Source organism: Rissa tridactyla, chromosome 11 (assembly GCF_028500815.1).
Source record: "Rissa tridactyla isolate bRisTri1 chromosome 11, bRisTri1.patW.cur.20221130, whole genome shotgun sequence".
In the NCBI taxonomy this organism is placed as follows: domain Eukaryota; kingdom Metazoa; phylum Chordata; class Aves; order Charadriiformes; family Laridae; genus Rissa; species Rissa tridactyla.
Genome location: NC_071476.1, coordinates 1,008,894 through 1,027,252, shown reverse-complemented (window position 1 = coordinate 1,027,252; position 18,359 = coordinate 1,008,894). Strand labels below are relative to the sequence as shown.

At 47.7% G+C, this 18,359-nt stretch overlaps 1 protein-coding gene across 1 annotated transcript; it reads left to right on the top strand.

Annotated features, from left to right (window-relative positions):
- Positions 1-80: 80 nt before the first annotated feature.
- Positions 81-16,976, top strand: FAF2 (Fas associated factor family member 2). Its single transcript, XM_054217413.1, has 11 exons — positions 81-650; positions 8,082-8,150; positions 8,586-8,720; positions 9,430-9,506; positions 10,660-10,798; positions 12,127-12,212; positions 12,293-12,384; positions 13,832-14,009; positions 15,484-15,655; positions 15,874-16,017; positions 16,473-16,976. Exons 1-11 carry the CDS (start codon positions 588-590, stop codon positions 16,653-16,655), a joined length of 1,338 nt encoding a protein of 445 aa, XP_054073388.1. The 5' UTR covers positions 81-587; the 3' UTR covers positions 16,656-16,976.
- Positions 16,977-18,359: the final 1,383 nt, after the last annotated feature.

Here is an 18,359-nt window from a genome sequence, read left to right as displayed (position 1 = left end):
CCTCGCGCTCGCCGGGCCGTGGTCCCGGGGCACCGTCCGCACCCGCGCGTGTACTCGTAGCGCTGCGGGGTGGGAGCGGCCGGCCCCTCACTGCCACCATCTTGAGTGGCGGCCGCCATCTTGGGTGGAGCCGCCGCCGCTGGACGGGCGACGCGGCGGGACGGGAGGTGGCCGGGGCAGCACCCACCCAGTGGCGGACAGGCCACTCCGGTGACAAGCAACTCCCGAGGGGCTCCGGTCCGCCTCCCCCCTCCCGCGGGGCCCGCTCCCACAGCCAAAGGCAGCCCCCCCCTCCACCCCGGCCAGCTCCGGAAACGCCCGAGCGGCTTTCGGCACACTTCGGAACTCTTCGGAGCGCCAAGCCCCGCCGATGAGACTCGGGTATTTCCGGAACGGCCCGAGAGCGCTTCGGCTTTTTACGGAGCGCGGTCGGGCATTTCCGGTGGCGGCCGATAAACGGCCGTCGGCTTCGTAACGGCGCCTCGTGCGCGCGCGCTCGCCCGCGCCCTGGAGCTGGGGCAGGAAGTGCGGGTGGGAGACGTCAGTTCCGGAGAGTGACGGAGCGGCGGGTCAGAGGCGGCAGCAAAATGGCGGCGCCTGAGGAGCGGGAGCTGACGGCGGAGCAGACCGAGAAGCTGCTGCAGTTCCAGGTGCCGCCTCGGCGGGGGGGCCGTGCCGGCCGGCGGGAGCGGAGGAGGCGGCGCGCCGGCACGGAACGGGTTGGACTGGGCCCGCCCCGCCGGCCTGCGGCGGGCCGGGGGTACGGGGTTCACTGAGAGCTGGGGCAGGCCTCGCCTGGAGCGGGCCCGGCGGTGGGGGACGAGAGGAGAGACCCCTGTGGTCCTGGCCCTGGCGGGGGCAAGAGCGCTCTCCGCGGGGGCGAGTGAAGCTCCTCCGTGGGGCTTGGGCTCTCTCGGGCTGGGGCCTCGCTGAGGGGCCGGCCGGTGCTGTGCGTGCCCGGAGCGCTTCGTTAGGAATGGTGTTCTGTCATCGCTAATTGGGGAGGCAGGAAGTGACTGTTGAATAAACCCCATTATAATGCACACGGGAAAAAACTCCTTGGTAAGACGTGGCCGTTTTAATTAAGTAGTCTGAAAAATTCCCTTTCTCGTTATTAGCAGTGAATGGGAGAAGCTTTCCTGGCATCTTGGAAGGGTTAGCCAGTGGGTTTTTATGGAACGTGGTTTCTCAGAAAGTTGTTTCTAACCCTCATGGTTTGGTAATGCCTACTGGGGGGAGGCCACTGGGGATTTTAATGATCTAATCTTGCTGTCTGCTACATAACATGGGCTGGGTCTGTTAACCTTTGGTTTGCCGGAGCACTGGGGTTATGCAGTAGTTGATTAATTAAAAAAAATAATCTGCAGATGTGGTTTATTAGGGAGGAAATAGTGCTGTGGAGTTAAAATACTTAGGGCTGCTCAGTGAGAAGTAATCAAGCATGCTGGCCAATGAAAATTGTCTTCAGGTGTCTTGGATTTGTTGCTGAATTGTAGGGCATCATGTGGTGTTCCTTGGATTGCAGAGTTCTTTTACAAATACGGTATTTTCTCTCAAAAGTGCTTTGTTGCTTCATGGTCATTTTTTTAGGCTGTGCTCTGTGTTTTTTGATGTGATGTAACTGTAGAATTATAGGGCTTAAAGGGACTTCAGAGGCATCCAGCCCTGCCTTGCAGAGCTGAGAGGGGTGCAGGTGTTGCTCATCATTCCAGACAGATATTTGCCAAACCTTTACCTCTGAGCCAGAGGGATTCAACAACCTCCTGAAGTAATTAATGTGCTGCAGTGTTAGCAGCACTATAGTTAAGAAAAAACTTTTTTACATATATCCCCTCTAAATCTTTACTGCAAATTAAGCTTGTTGGGCAGTCTTACAGACAAAGGAGGCAGAGCAATGTTAACAATTGCTTTCTCAATGTTACCATTTCCCTGGTAAGTATGTGAGGTTTAAGCCATTGTTTATGCTGCACACATATATATGTGTAAAAGGCTGTCCTCCAGCTCCCATTCTCTTGCTGTAAGATATTGTAGTACTTATTAATCTACTGAATCTGGACAGATAGGACCAGCTGCACTCATCAGTGTCCCTGTTGCTATTTTCAAAACCCTGTGGGCAGCTGTGAAACTAAAGAATCCTGTTTCCTAGTGCTACCTGGTGTTGCTATGGCTGGTAGACTGGGGGCTGGAGGGGAAGGAGTCAGAAGGAGGGATTGGGGTTTTAGTCCAGCTTCCTGTTCAGCCCTGGTGTGAAGTGGAGGGAAATGCTCCTTAGACTATAAAGGGGAGAATTTTTTTCAGATAGAAGACAGCTGCTGTCCAGAGCCTGGTGTGAAAGCTGTGGTCCAGAAGTCTTTGATACCAGGGTACTCTCATTCTTCTGTCCCCTGGGGTATATGGGATTAGCTTTTCACCAGGGCTGGGCCAGTGACAGACTTCATTGGTGATTCCTTCTCCTTTGGTACTTGACACCTGGCTGAAAGGAGCTCAGGTGTGCAGTCCTGCTTGTTTCTTTGAAATGAGATAGAGTAAATTAGTCCACCTGGAAAAGTTTTTTTTTTTCTCTTGTTTGCTTTAGCTGGACTCTGTTAAAGAGCATTTGCTGTTTGGAGAGGATGGCAAAGTCTCACTAAAATAATTTGTATGTTGCTATTGCTGCAAAGTACTGCTACAGTTAGCTTGTAAACTTTTCGGGGCTTCCTGCTGTCTTTGCAGGGAACACTCAAATGTTTTCAAAGATAACTTTACACTTCTGTTGTTATGCACTGTCATAACTAATTTGTACAATATTCATTTTGTGGTGGCAGAGCATTGTACTTCCACAGAAGGTGGCATGCCACTGCCGCGTGAATAAAGCAGGAGAGCAGACTACGAAAGAAGGGAGTGTGTATAACAGATGAGGCAAGCAATAGCAGAAAGCCTTCAGTAGTGTTACAGTTAAATGGAGAGCCATAAGGGAAGCATTGAGCAAGAGCTGTAGGCTGCCATTCACCCAGCAAACAGCAGTTCTGGGTGAAGACGCTGTTGTCCTACCCTGTTTATCCTACTTCTGCTGGAAATGCCTCCTTCCAAGGTAGAGACATGAACGCCTGTTGTTGTGTTTGTGGGCCAAGGTGTTGGGGTTACAGTTTAAATACATGCTTTGCATTAATTCCACTGATGTTTGCTTGATGTGCTTTGATAGTGCTCATATAAACAGCTGTGCTGGCAGAATGGTGGAAGTAGCAGCTCTCTTCCTATGGACAGGCCTGGAATAAACAGTTGTCTGCTACACTGCTATGGCAGGTTAATGGAGTGGAAGGAAAAAAAAGTACCAATATGGAGAGATAATTGGGATAAACTTGACATAACAGCAAAAAAAGCACTCTTAGGTGCTTTTGGCCTCCCATTTACTGCAGAAGCATTGGCTAATGTAAATGAATAAAAGCATACAGATTATTTGCCTGTTGAGACTTTGCTGTCTTGACATTTGTAGAGAGAAACTTGCTTTGAACAGGTTAAGAAAGCTGTGGAGATACAGTTCCATTTGGGAGATGGAAGAAACAGCCAAGCAGCTTTTGTAGGATCTTGTTATTGATCTGTGCCCATTACACTTGGGCTGATGTCTAACATAGTTATAATATGCCAGTGCAAAGTAATGGAGTGTACTCACAAAGAAAAAAGGTAGCACTCATGATACCATCTCTAGCTTCAATTGGGGAAAACAAAATGTTCAGGACTGAAAACATCTCTTGCTTAAAGAGGAAGGAGGAAACAAGAAACTCCAGGCATCTTTCCTATTCGGTGCATTGCGTATTGATCAAAACCCTCTTAAAAGCATTTGCTGTAATATGCAAAGAGAAACTCTCTTGGTAAAGGCTTTTTTTGCTGCCTGAAAGTCAGATGTTCTTTGCTCTTGGAAACATAATTCTCTGGAATTTGGCAGTGGGTTCGGAGCTAAGAGCAGTGCCAGTTAGTCCTGTGGATTTGCATCTCTATGTTTCAACACACGAGTGTATCAGCAGAGGGGAACAATTTCGTAAGTCCAGTTTACAACCTTTGTCCACTCAGGAGTATTCCTTCTGCATTTGAAGCATGGAATTGCATTTTTCCACTACTTCAGTACTGAGAAGATTTTATCATTCTAGACAGTCTCAAAGGTAAGAGATGCAAATAACTATATCCAACAGCAGCTTTGGTATGTTTTAGGACAGTGCTGTGCTTTGAGGAGTTTGAGAGGCAATGTTGAACTTCCCTGGCTTTTGTGGTACTGAGTATTTTGTTTTCTAGATGTTATCCACTGTCTTGAGCTTGGATCTACATTTATTGAAGGTTTGAGGGTGCTAGTTTAATGGGATTAATTTTATTTTTAAGAGGGGGCCTTATCTTTTTATTACTCACTATGTCTGTGTAAGATGTATGCTCTCTGAGGCACCTAATAAGAGACAGAGTAGCAAACTAGTAGTTGGTGACTGATTTGAAGATAGTGTTTGTTGTCTTCCCTTAATGATGCTAAGGTATAATATATGCTGCTTTGTCTGGCATATGAATAGTGCAGTTGGCAGCTAGCCATGAGATTCACCAGAAACGCTGTAACTGGTGCAGTGGAAATGATGTGGTGGTTCAAGTTTGTGATCTGTTCCTGTGACTAAGGTGAAGCAGTAGCTGTAGAAGGTACTGAGATAATAGTATAAATGGTCATTGGGAGTGATAATGAACAGTATCAGTGTTTACCAGCAAGTGTTGTCTAAACTGACAGTTGAACTGTCTTCCTGTGGTTCCTTTACATTGAGAGCAAGTTGTTCTGAACCCATGTGTGTTTTCCAGAACATCCTGGAACTGGAGTGTGTCTGTCTCATGGAGTGTGTCAAAGTAACATTCAAAAAGGTGTTCAGTTTTTAAAGCTGCCTTTACACGGGCAATTTCTTTTCCCTGCAATGTTTCATTGTGTAGTTTCATTGATCACAAGAGTGATGGGAGCACTAGGCACAGTGCTACTGGGGTGGTTTTGTCACTTCTGTTTCATGTTGAAAGCCACTGTATTAAGATGCTAAGAGGAAAAAAAAAAGTAGCTTCACCTCCAAGGAGAAGTGCTGTTGTAAGAAGACTCCGAGATCTGACAACAGCATGCCTGTTGCTGTAATGGTGGTCGGGAAGGGGTGAAGTTAGCCAGCCTGTCATCTGTCTCTGTGGAGCTCAGTAGGTCTTGCAAATGCGGCAGTGATTCAGTGCTTATTGAATACTTTTTCATAGTTCTGCATGGCTGTTACTTTGGTGCTGCTTTCTGACCTAAAACTGCTAAAGCATTTTGCATAATTTGAAAAGGAGGGAATGTTTGGTTGTGAAGGTCTGTTATTAGCACTGAGCGATAATCCAGATGTCTAGAGACAAAGGTGTGAATGAGTTTGAGTCTTGTAAATTTTGCAAACAGCAGCAGAATTTTCAGGGTGTTAAAGAATGGTGATCAGAAGACTTTCAAGGCTTTTAAATACACATGTTGTTGTAAAATCAAATAATTGAGTAAGTTGCAGATGCCTTTTAAGATGTCCTTGTAGAAGGACAATGAAGTGCCTTCTGTAAGATTTGGGGGTGAAAAGATCAGAATACAAAACCTAAATTTTACTCAGTGAAACAAATCTTTAAAGATGGTTAAATGAAAACACTAAATTGTGAAGTAAGTGATTAAGGTGTTCTGGCAGCAACAGCTGAGTTCACTGAGCTTCACTTCTTCTAGGAAATTAACTGCTGTAGTGCTCCCCTGCAAGGCTTGCTGCAGACTTACTTTTTAATAACTATACATCAATGAGCAGTGACTTGAAGTGCTTTTTTTCTGAGTAACTGCAATCACATAGTTAATGTCAGCAAGCTTTGAACAGTCTGGTTCTGTATGGCAGAATGAAACAATGATTTTTTGCACAGTAGATTAGGGAGAAGGTAGAGGTCTGTGGAGACTTCATGAGAAAGGAGACAAGAAATGCTCAAAGTTTGAACTCAGCCCAGAAATTGAATAGGGCATTTGTCCACAGTGTGACTCAGGTGGAAATAGCATGTGGAATGTATGAATGGGGGCAGGGAAGGGAATAGATGCACCATCCTTATAGTGATAGGGTGAGGGGCAATGTTTTCAAACTAGAGCAGGGTAGGTTTAGATTGGATATTAGGAAGAAGCTCTTTACACGGAGGGTGGTGAGACACTGGAACAGGTTGCCCAGAGAGGTGGTGGAGGCCCCTTCCCTGGAGATATTCAAGGCCAGGCTTGATGAGGCTCTGAGCAACCTGATCTAAAGATGGCCCTGCTTACTGCAGGGGGGTTGGACTAGATGGCCTTTAAAGGTCCCTTCCAACCTGACAAGTTCTATGATTCTATGATCCTTTTCCAGTAAAACCCCAATTCAGTGTGTTCTTAAATGGTCAGCTTGTCAAGACTGCATCAGGGGCTTTTAGATGAGGCAAGAAATGGGGGAGATGACAAGCAGAATTAAATAGGATTGATAACAATGGATTGGATCACAAGGTGTAATAGAAACAACGCACAAGGATTTATCTCAAGTCACTGCTCTGTGTTTGCAATCATCATAGGCTGCCTCTTGCAGAAAAGCTGTGTTCTGCTGTATGACAGACACAGGGAGCAAAAGTTTCCTGCTCTTTGCCAAACTCCTGCATGGCTGAGATCTTAGGTGTGGCAGAGAAGAGTGCGTGGCGCTGGTGGGCAGAAGACAGGCAAGGCTCTCGTGTAGTTCAGCTCACACAACCTCTGCAGGTCAGCGGGCTCCATCTATCACAGTGCAGGGCAGCCCGCTTCACTACTCAGCATGGTCCCTGAGCCACCCAGGGAGGTGCATCCTCTGTGGGGTTACAGCCTGGCTAGGGAGGTGTCTGGAGAGAAATCACCAGGTGACAACATGAAGCATTAAGAAATCTGTGGAGTTCTATTGTCAAGAATGGCCTGGCTGGAGAAGCTGTCATATTTTAAGTCTCCTTATATCACCAGCTTTAATGTTGAATTTGTTACACTGCTTATGGCAATTATTGTCATTGCTTCTGCCATCATGTATCCAAGCTAAATAATTGTGGCTGAAGGTATAACTGCTTTCTTGGCTTTCTGTAGCCCTGTTATAGAAAATCTTTTTACTCCTTTTAATTTTAAAATAACAGTAGTTTCCTTCAAAATTGCCAGCGTTGTTAATGGTGCGACATGTAATGATCTTTCACTGCCTGATTCAAAGGATTGTTGTTAAAAGGTTAGCAGCAGCACATTTGTGGCTTTGTGCTTTCTTGTGAAAGTGCCTGCTTTGGCTCTGTGGTGGTAGGTGCGGTGCACAATCCTGGAATGTCCACTCAAACACCTTCCAGCGAGTGGTGTGGGGAGAGATGTGTTTGTGGCACAGTGACAGGGATGTTTGCTTCAGTGAAGATTCCTCTTCATTCAAGAGGTGCTGACGTGGCTTCCTGTAATAACAAATACTGTTGTTTGATCTCTTGTGCAGAAGTTCTGACTGGCACAGGGTTAAAATATGCCTTCCAGACATTGGTGTGAGAGCCCAGTGGCTTTGAGGTCTGCCGGCGTGTTTGGACTATGTTTTCTGTTTTGGCTCCTGTTTGTGTTGGACTGGATTTTTTTTACTATAGAATCCCCTGTGATGCTGGAAAACGCTACCTTCATTAGTGCCCAGCTCATTTTGGTTTTAGTCTGTTTATGCTTGCAGTGAGTGAAGTAATGGTTGTCCTGGGTTTTCAGAAATGCTTTGCCTGTCCTTTAAGTTGATGCTTTGAGGTGACGTTTGAGGGCATTGGTCTGGCATGTCCTTCCAGAGTGAAATTTATGGGCAATATTATGTTAGACTCTTAACTGGGCTGAGTGCAGTTGTAGTTATGGGCCGTGGGCACTGGTGAGAATGGGCTAATGCTGGAAGAGTGCAAAGGCCGGTTTGAGGCCTCCTGTGTGTTTACGGATTTGGGCTAGCTCAGATTGCTCTGCTCTTAAACTGAGAGCAGAGGACTTTAAAAAAAAATGTTGTGGTAACTCCTGTCAATGCTCACATGTTGCAAAGAACAGTAAAAATATAGCACTCTCCTGACACTCATCTGCTTTTATTCTTCTTTAGGACTTGACTGGCATAGAGTCCATGGACCAATGTCGTCACACACTGGAGCAGCACAACTGGAACATAGAGGTACCACTGCAAATAAGATTTGTAGCAGTTTCCAAGTACCTGGATTAAGCAGAGTACCCTGTGGGGAGGGGAGGTCCTACCAGTAAGATTTTATGTGCCAACCCCTGAATTTACACTAGTAGTTCTTTATAACAGTGTCTTGATATTGCTGGAGAGCTGCTTCCAGAAGTATACAGCGGAGTTGTTACAACTGAACAATCACTTGTCTGGCACGTTGTGTAACTTCCCATAGTGCATGTGTGCAGGCAGCCATGGAGAAGGCTTTCTGTACAGAAGAGGGTATTGGTGGTTACAGTTTGTAATGAGTCGTGCTTATTGCGTGCTCTGGGGCTGTGGACAAATAATACCTACTGTTAGTGTCCAAAGTATAAAAAAAGACATCTTCTGCTATCCTTGAATGTCTAAAACCTCCCTTTGCTCTTTCTTTTGTCAAAGGCAGCTGTACAGGACCGACTGAATGAGCAAGAGGGTGTCCCAAGTGTGTTTAATCCTCCTCCATCGCGGCCGTTGCAGGTCAATACAGCCGACCACAGGATCTACAGCTATGTTGTTTCAAGGCCACAGCCAAGGGCAAGTTATCTTACAGTGGATTTTTGTCCTGCTTCTTGGGTGACTGTTTGTGAACAACAGAACTTGCAAGCAGGGAAAGGAATTGTTTCTTTGTATGCTGTTATCTCCTTTCTAAATATTTTATCTTCTGAAAACAAAATGTAGACCTGTTCCTTCAGCCGGTATTATTACTGTGGATATTTTCTCTGTGGTGTGATTCACAGTATGAGACAGCCTTATTTGGCATAGAATGTCTTGCTGTGGTGTAGAAAAGCTTTTTGATCAGTTGGAAAAGAGAACTGTCTGCTCCTTATGGCAAAGTGATATTTTTTCTCTTAAGAGCCCCCCTAAAATTTATATCAACTTGAATACAGAATCAATTACTTGCACTAATGTTCCGCAAACAAATTTGCTTGAGCACCTGTAAGACTGGGTGCTGTTAATCCCTTTGTACAGTTAAGAAAACTAGCACAGAGCAAAAGCATTGCTGCTTGAATAGTCAGTGATGCCGGTTTTCAGACGTGTCATGTTGAATTCTGACTGAACCATGCTAGTCACTTAAATTTGATTTGATGTGTCCAAAGCCATGAAATATTGCTGAGCTTTTTTGCAGTGGTTAGAACACTGATAGTCCTGTGTGTGCCTCTAAGCTTGATGCTGGTGGCCGCTTTGCTTTAGCAGGTCTGTTCCTGGGATGGAGACTGTTCTAATGCCTTGTTTGTAATTGCAGGGCCTGTTAGGATGGGGTTACTACTTCATAATGCTTCCATTCCGATTTACCTATTACACATTACTTGATATATTTAGGTAAGTACTTTTTTTGTGCTGACTCATGTATTGACTGCATCAAGGCACATTCTAGCTTAGATTTGGCTGTACCTCTGTCACTTGGATCTTTAATGTCAGACTTTCCATTTATTTGCTGAACTGGCTTAATCTGTATCCTGGTAAAGTTCCTGTGCTGTTTAGTAAGAAATAAATCTTATTGCAGAGAAAAAGAGCATCGTGCAGCTCTGTAAAGGAAATATTTAATTGGAGTTCTAACTCAGCACAGCTTTACAGTTTGAGTGCCACACAAAGGGGATGCAAAACAGTGTGAAACTGTCTGGTATTCTTGGACAAACACCTTGATCAGAATTGTGTCCCGCTGGGCTGCAGGTTAACCTGCCCTAATACCTGTATATTACTTGGCAAAACCCAAACTGTAAACACCTCTGCTTTTTCCCCTTTGGTGTCTGTTGCCTCTTCTCCCTTTAGTACCCTGAGGGGCTAGTTCATCTTGCCTCCTTAACAGCATTGATAGAGAGAAAAGGGAGTATTGAAACGTGGTAAATATCCAGCAGTCCTGCTATCTGTATTGTTTTGGCAGCTTATCCTTTGAGTTACTCCTGCCCCTTAAAGACTTTTTCAAAGTTCAGTGTAACTTCTGTGCATCAATAGAACTAAACAACATTAATATCTGTCTTGCAGTTAAGTTTTTTCAGCCTCAGAGGAATGGCTGTTTATTCTGTCTTCATCGGACTCCTAGTGTAATGTTCTCTTTCTGTAGCTCTTTGCACTGTGGAATTGTTAGTCTTGGAATAGCAGAAATGCAGTTTTCAAAGTTATCTGGACGAAACTGTGTGGCTTTTAACAGCCTGTCTTTGACTAAATTCCTCAAACCTCATACTGTTGGCGTGGCTTATGCCTGATGCTTCAGAGGAAGTCAAAACTGTTAATCACACAGAATTCAGATACTTGCTGATGCCTGGCATGAGATATTATTTGACTGGGGGGAGTTCTGTAGGAATGGTATCAGTTTGGAGCAGGTGGCAGTTTAGGTTGTGATTAGAAATGTTCAAGGGTCTCAGCTGTGACTTTTTTCCTCCTTATGAATACCAGTGACTGTCTGTGCAAAAGAAAACCTGTTCTTCAGAAAGTCAGTAAGCTGAATTTCCAGTGTCCTGTGCTTCCTTTCTAGGTTTGCTCTGCGTTTTATACGCCCTGATCCTCGTAGTCGGGTCACTGACCCAGTGGGTGACATTATTTCGTTTATTCATATGTTTGAGGAAAAATATGGGAGGATACACCCTGTCTTCTACCAGGGAACTTACAGCCAGGTCAGTGTCACACCTTGGTGCGTAGATCCTGGGGAGATGGAGAGTGGGGATTTTGCCAGATGGTGTCAGGGCCTACATGGCAAAATCACTTTTCATTTAAAAGCTCAGTGTTTGTCCCCAAACTCTCTAACAGGGTAATGGAGAGCTAGTGAACAAGTGTGTTGGAAAACCAGTGGCTGCCAGGCTTGATGATATGCCAAGCCTGCAAAGTTGGAAAGCAAAGCTGCTCTGACTGTTCCTCGACCGTCTGTATGGCTCTGTAGCCAACAGCTATTCTTTGTAATCCTGCCTTTGTTTTTATAAACTGATGCGGTATGCCAGAATCTGTCCTTCTGTTCACCAAATTGGGATTGACTGCCTGGGCTTGTATTATAATGAAACTCCAGAACTTGGTGTGGGATCTCAAAATTGAGAGAGGGAGTCCCTGAAGAAATTACGTGAGGTGAGCAATCTGTATATTAGATCTGGGCTGATGGTGCTCTCTGTAAAAGTGGGACGTCCCAACGGGTGCTGCCTCTTCTGCAGCTTCTCTCGGACTAGCCAAGGGAAGGGCCTCCTGCAGTGTGTCCCAGCAGGCAGTTGGATCAGCACTGCTTCCTGAGTGCCAGAGAAGAATGTGGAGTCTGTATCTGCTCCACGCTGCACAGTGATGGAGCTTGCCACCTCCACAGCTCTTCTGGGCCCCTCTGTCTTTCCTGGAATCCAAACTCAAATAACCATGTAATGGTTAGGCTACCAAAATTCAGTGCCTGTAAAACAGAGAGCCTATTATGCACTTATCCTGTGGTCTTGCTAAGAAATGCTCTTGGGTGGGTGGAATCCAGAGACTGTAGATGCAAAAAGCGGTTTTTGTTGTTGGTTGGTTGGTTTTTGTTTTGTCGGGGCCTGCAGCATTATTGAGTTATCTTTTTTTTGTAGTGTTTTCACTTGATGTGGTCTGAAGGTTGTGTCCTGTACGGGCTAGATTGGAAAGCTCAGCCTTGGCTGCTGGGAGTCTGAGGGATGAAGGAGGGCTCTTCACTGCCAGCTGGGTCTGGCGGGGTGGTGGGGGGTGTTGATCTGCGTAGTTGTCTACCTGCCTTCTCCCCGAGTTCAGTGTTCTCCAAAGCCTGAAAGTCCTGAAAGGAGTGTGAAAGAACAGCACTAAATGAGGGTTTAGTCAGAAGCTTTGACAGGTTCGTCTCTGCTGCTGCTTTATTAAAGCCATGCTAGTGGCAGAGTAGTGGGCTGGGTAAATGTTGCTGAGCTGTGTCACGTAAGTCTTGTGGGTGCTGCTTTCCCCTTGCCTAGAGACCCTGTAACTTAACTTCCTCTGCTCTTATGCCAAGGCACTGAATGATGCCAAGCGGGAACTGCGCTTCCTGTTGGTTTATCTTCATGGAGATGACCACCAAGACACAGATGAATTCTGCCGGTAGGTAGGAGAGTTTTTCAAATAGTTATCTTTGCACTTTTAACACAGCTTCGTTCACACAATCTCTTCTCATTCCCTAGCAATACGCTGTGTGTACCTGAGGTGATCACCCTCATAAACACTAGAATGCTCTTCTGGGCTTGCTCGACCAATAAACCAGAGGGATACAGAGGTGAGTATGTCCCTCCTGGCCTTTACCAGGACAAACTTATGTGTTTGTTCTCTGGGACAAACTTTTAAAGTTTGTTTAAAACTTATGTGTTTTGTTTTTATGCAAGGAGACAAGAGATTTCTGGATTGCAGGGGGAAATACATGTTGTTTTTCGTGTAGTATCTCAGAGGGCCTGTTTGGATGCCAGAGAGATACCTTCTGTTGTTAACCTCTACTGTTCCGTGTCTTGCTGGGCACTCCTGGTTGTGTGCTCTTTGCTGTGGGCATTCAGGCTGCTTTTAGTGCCTTGTTAGTGGGAGTTGGTGGGTGTGTGCTGAGGATTAAACTGAGTGCAGAAACAAGTATCTAACTAGCTGTGCCCTTAACGCTGGTTCGTATTATGCCTGAGGCCAGGAGTGACTTGTTAGGTGCATTCTTTCCCTTTCTGAGACAGCCATCTTCACTCCACGCCCAGTCCCTCTTTCTCCTTGAAAGTCCACAGTGAGGTCTTTTAAGTACAGTCTTTCCAGAGCTGTTGATACCTGGCCTGTCAGCATTTTGATAGGGTTTTGCTGCAAATAGGGGCTTTTCCCAAAGTTCTGTTCATGCATCCTGTGTCTTTTCCGAGCCTTGTTTCATGGCAGGAGAGACCAGGAGTTCTGGCTCTAAATCTAGGTCATTCCTGGCTTCATAATTCAGCAACCAGCTATTGGCACCTTGAAAGAATGGCTTTCTAAGGAGACATTCTTCTACTTATTGCAGTTTCATTGCTGCAGTGCTTTGGGAGTCACAGCCTAGAAAGCAGAGCTGGAAGGGATCGTGGGCCTTCATTTAATCCATAGGTTGCTCTGATTTGGTTTGGAGGGTTCCTTTGGTAATGACCGTTCCAAGCTGAGTGATATGCTGTGCACATCTTGAGGAGGAGGTAGCAGTCAGTCACAGGTGAACAGTAACTTAAAAAACCCTGATCTGCTTCATTCCCTTCTTCAAGACAGAGCCTGCCACTGGCAGAAACAATTTAATTTTGTTCTGAAATGTCCAGGATGGACAGTCTGCTATCTTCCCTATGACAGTATCTTTCAGAGTCTGGCCGTTCCTAAAATTAGCAAGTGTTTCCCTGTGTTTGACCTTTTTTCTCTTCCTGCAGTTTAAACCCAGGGGTTTTTGTCCCATTCGGAATGGACATTTAGAGCAATTTACTTCCTGCTTGAATTCAAGAACCTTTTTCGTTATTTGAAATCTTGTTTGTTCCCCCCCAGTCTCTATGCTCCAAGCCATTTTCTCCCATTGCTAGTTTATAAGCTGTAGTTTGACAAAATGGAGGCTGAGGCCTTTTCTGCCTTGGAAGAGGCAGTGGCTGTGGAAGCTGCTTTCCTAGGCCCTTAGTGATGGAGAGCCTTTGGGCTGTACCTCCTGGCTCACCCTTCTGGATGGGGCAGTTATGGTGATGTTTGTGCCTATTTCCCAGTCTCCCAGGCTCTGCGAGAGAACACATACCCGTTCCTGGCTGTGATTATGCTGAAGGATCGCAGAATGACGGTAGTTGGGCGGCTAGAAGGCCTCATCCAGGCTGATGACCTCATTAATCAACTGATGTTCATCATGGATGCCAACCAGACATACCTGGTGTCCGAACGCCTGGAAAGGTATGATGGGACCTGAGCTCCAGCAATGCAGACCTTGTGGAGGCAGGCTCTGCCCTGCTCCCCTCCTCCCTCCAGACACTATGTGTAGGCAGGTAGGTTGGCATCTCCTGTTCTGTAACAGAGACCATGGGTTCTCCTCTTCCCAGTGGGATTGTTGGTCCATAAATTCAGGCCAACCTATAGCCAAGGAGCTGGATGTGTTGCCCATACAGACCCACTACTAAAAGGTGGGTGTGAGTGCTCTACTGGTTTCCACAGTTGGAGCACATCCGTAGCGTGCTGGAGCTTTGCAGGTAAAGCTTGGACAGTAGCCAGGAGGAGCCGAGTTGGGAGCAAAGGCATCGCAGGCAGGAGGAGAGCTGGTGTCTGCAGCCAGTCGGTGGGCGAGTGTTGCAGCCTGAGCTGGCTGTCCTGAATTTTGACTGTGGTGCTGGTAGCGCCTTGTGAGCACGAGCTCTGTAGGGACTCGCGGGCTGTGTCTGAAGTAGATGCCACCTTCTGGTCTTCTGCCTGCCCCTCCACTGCCCCATTGTCCCCCTGTTCTCAGCACTGGTGAGGCCGTACCTTGAATACTGCATTCAGTTTTGGGCCCCTCACTACAAGAGAGACACTGAGGTGCTGGAGCGAGTCCAAAGAAGGGCAATAAAGCTGGTGAAAGGGCTAAATAATAAGTCTTATGAGGAGCAGCTGAGAGAACTGAGATTGTTTAGCCTGGAGGAAAGAAGGTTGAGGAGAGACCTCATTGCTCTCTTCAACTGCCTGAAAGGAGGTTGTAGTGAGGTAGGGGTTGGTCTCTTCTCCCAAATAACAGGAGATAGGAGAAGAGGAAATGGTGTCAAGTTGCACCAGGGAAGGTTAGATTGGATATTAGGAAAAATTCTTTGTTGAAAGGGTCATCAAGCATTGGAACAGGCTGCCCAGGGAGGTGGTTGAGTCACCATCCCTGGAGGTATTTAAAAGACCTGTCGATGTGGTGCTGAGGGACACGGGTTAGTGGTGGACTTGGCGCAGTGTTAGGTTAATGGTTGGACTCGATGATCTTAAAGGTCCTTTCCAACCTAAATGAGTCTATGGTTCTGTGGTTTCTGCGGGGGACTCAGTAACACATTTTGATGCCTCTGGTTTCTAAAATGCAGAAGGAATTATCGGAAGGAGGTAAAACTGTGCAGAGTCTGAGGAATGAGGCAGAAATCCTGGGCACTGCTTGTGTGCTGTCTGTCCACTCTGTCAGGCTGCAGTGGGTGAGAAATCTTTTGTGTTCAGTTCACTTCCACTCAACCTAGGGAAACCACTGGTGTGCTAGGGACTGTGGAGACTCAGCTCGACTTCTAGGAGCTTGTGGTACTCAGCCCTCTAAATGAGGTGTTAACCGATGTGCGATGAGCTTGTGGCTGTACCTGCACCCTCAGGTCTGCCTGCCGTGCCTTCACTTTGGGGCCTGCTAGCCCTGACCGCTCCCTGCTTACGCTTGCAGGGAAGAGAGGAACCAAACCCAAGTTCTGAGGCAGCAGCAGGACGAGGCATATCTGGCATCCTTGCGTGCAGACCAGGAAAAAGAGCGCAAGAAGAAGGAGGAACGGGAGAGGAAGAAGAAGAAGGAGGAAGAAGTGCAGCAGCAAAAACTAGCAGAGGAGAGACGGCGACAGGTGAGAGCAAACTGACTGTTGGAGAGGCTGCTGTGCCCTCCAGGACGCTGAGGTTGTGTAGGAGCAGTGCCTGCACAGGGCTGTCTTGTTGGATTGGAGCTGCTTCTCTTGCTTGGGGCCCGAGTGTCCTCCAAGGCTCCTGGAGCAGCTGCGCTGCAAGGGACAAGCATAAAGGTCATTCAGTGCATGCCCCTTGCTCCTGCTCCTTTACTTTGCAGACGCTGCAGGAGGAGAAGGAGCGGAAATCCGAATGCCTTCCTCCTGAACCACATCCTGATGACCCAGAGAGCGTTAAGATCATTTTCAAGCTGCCTAACGATTCCAGAGTGGAGCGGCGATTCCACTTCACACAGTCATTGACGGTGAGCTTGGGGCAGAGCTGATGGGCTTCCCAGAGTAAGAGAGGGGTCAAGAGGTTCTCCAGGTGGCTCCGCAAAGCTGTGGTTCCATTGGACTTTGCCAAAGGGTGACCTTTGCTGAGAGTCTTAGCAGGCAGGGTTGTTCCTGGGTAAGGAGGATGTCTTGGCGCCTGGTCCCACCAGTTTAGGAGTTTAGAGGGGGGGGGGGGAAATGGAAGAAGCCTTTTCTTCTCCTGAAAAAGAAGTCCTGAGTCTCTTGTTGCTCCCTGTTAAATAAGAGCTCTGGACTCCCCAGGTACTCTGTCACAAGTCCATTTTCGTGCACACTAAGAAAATGGTTGTCTTGTGTCCACAACACAGTTATGGTGCAAATCTGGTAACCTGTGAGATGCCATGGATGTGTTCTGGCTGTGTCATTGCTCCCCCAGCTGGCAGTTATTTCTGTGCTGCTTTCCCAGGTGATCCACGACTTCTTGTTCTCCTTGAAAGAAAGCCCTGAAAAGTTCCAGATTGAGGCCAACTTCCCTCGCCGTGTCCTGCCCTGCCTCCCTACAGAGGAGTGGCCCAACCCACCCACGCTGCAGGAGGCCGGACTCAGCCACACGGAAGTCCTCTTTGTGCAGGACCTCACGGACGATTGACACTTTTCCAGAAGACACAAAATGGAAAGAGAAATTCATATTATTATTATAATACAATATTTTTTTTAAAAGACTGCGTACAAACGAGGGATCAGAGACCACATTGCCTGTGCCAGCTGTGCTGTGTGTGTGCACTGGCAAGAGGAGGTGTGTGCACGTCCTCACACCCCCGTGTACACAGCCATCCCCTACACTTGGAGGGCAGAGAGGGAGGGGAGCTGGTGTTGCCCCTCCGCCCTCCCTGGGGAGGAACAGGAATGGCAGCTCTCGGTAATTATTGCTTTTATTGACGACAATAATAATAAAACCCCAACAACCTGACATCTTGTGAAGATTTGATACTCTGCTGCTCCTGACAGCCAGAAGACCGGGCACCTGAATGTGCTGGGAGAGGGTGGGGAGGGAAGGGCTGGACAGAATCTCTTCACCTTCCCTCTGTGTATAAATACCTTTCTTCTAATATTTCTCTTGCTTTGTAATGACCAAAGGAGAATGGGGTTGACTATAGTATTAACTTTTTGATAAAGAGCTGGTTCGATTCTTACCTGTGTGGGGTCTTGCCCAGGGTTCTTAGCCTGCGTAGTGTAATAAACTCTGCCTCTAGCATGTCTGTGCCGATGCTTTCTGCCTGGGCCCCTGCCACAGCCCAGCACTGGGGAGGGGCTGCCAGCAGCTGGGGCTCTACAGCAAGTTACTGCTCACGGCATCCTGGGTTCGCTTAACTTCTGGCCTTGGATTGGTAATTCTGTGCCAGCGGAGCTGCTGCTGTGAGAGGAACACGAGTGTGCAGACCCTGGGGGGAAGCGGGGCTGGGGGTGCTGCCTGCTTGCAGCAGGAGCTTGGGGCTCAGGCTGGGTCGGAGGGAGGTGGCCCTTCCTTGAGCCCTCCTGTGTCAAGTTAGAAGTGGAGGAAGAAAAAAAAAAAAAAGGACAACCAGAAGGACACCCAGGAGGAAGGTGGGGGTAAGTCTCTGCGCTCCCCCAGAGGCTTGGCCATGGCTGGGGTGTGGTGCTGTTGGCTCCTGCCCAAAGTGGGAGGGGTGGGAGCCTGCTCCTTCCCTACCTGCTCCTCCCCTCCTTGGGCAGGTTCCCCTTGCTCACATGCCTGTACCAAGCACAGAAGGGAGCAGGGATGTCTCTGCCCCACCATTTCTGAAGCCTGCAAGCTTATAGTAAACCAGCCCCTTTTCCTGGTGGCTCCAGGGCCTGGTGTGGCTTTCTCAACAGGGAGAAGAGATCCCTCATTTTCCTCCCAAAGGAAGAGCTGTTCCCTCTCTGGCCACAGAGCCTTCTGCAGCAGCATGGTTTGGGGAGCAGCAACCTGCTCGTACCCTTGGGCAGCCGGAGCTCCTGCCCTCTGTCACGTGTAGGGTGGATGTGTCTGTTCTGCTCAGCTTGAAGTGCCCAGCCTGGGGCTGCTGAGGTCGCCTGGGGCTGGGCTGGTCTCCTGCCAGCCAGGGGAGCACAGGGATTGCCTCTTCCCTGGCTGGGCATGGCCATGCTGGAGGGTTGGGCTGTAGGAGAGGTTGAAGCTGTCCCCCTGGTGCTGCTGGAGCCACCTGGAAGGATGTGCTGTCCCAGGGTGGCATCCAGGAGGACTTCCCATCTCAGTGCAAGCTGTGAAGGATCTCCAGGTGGGAGTGAGGGGGGTCCGTGGTGCTGCTGGGTCACAGACCCTGCTGGGGTAGAAGACCTCCCTACAGCT

Bases quoted from the DNA above. Each gene is read 5' to 3' on its own strand.
- FAF2 (XM_054217413.1), top strand. From the start codon at position 588: ATGGCGGCGCCTGAGGAGCGGGAGCTGACGGCGGAGCAGACCGAGAAG. The intron at 9,507-10,659 runs GTAAGTACTTTT...CTTCCTTTCTAG, and splicing joins ACATTACTTGATATATTTAG to GTTTGCTCTGCGTTTTATAC. The intron at 16,018-16,472 runs GTGAGCTTGGGG...CTGCTTTCCCAG, and splicing joins ACTTCACACAGTCATTGACG to GTGATCCACGACTTCTTGTT.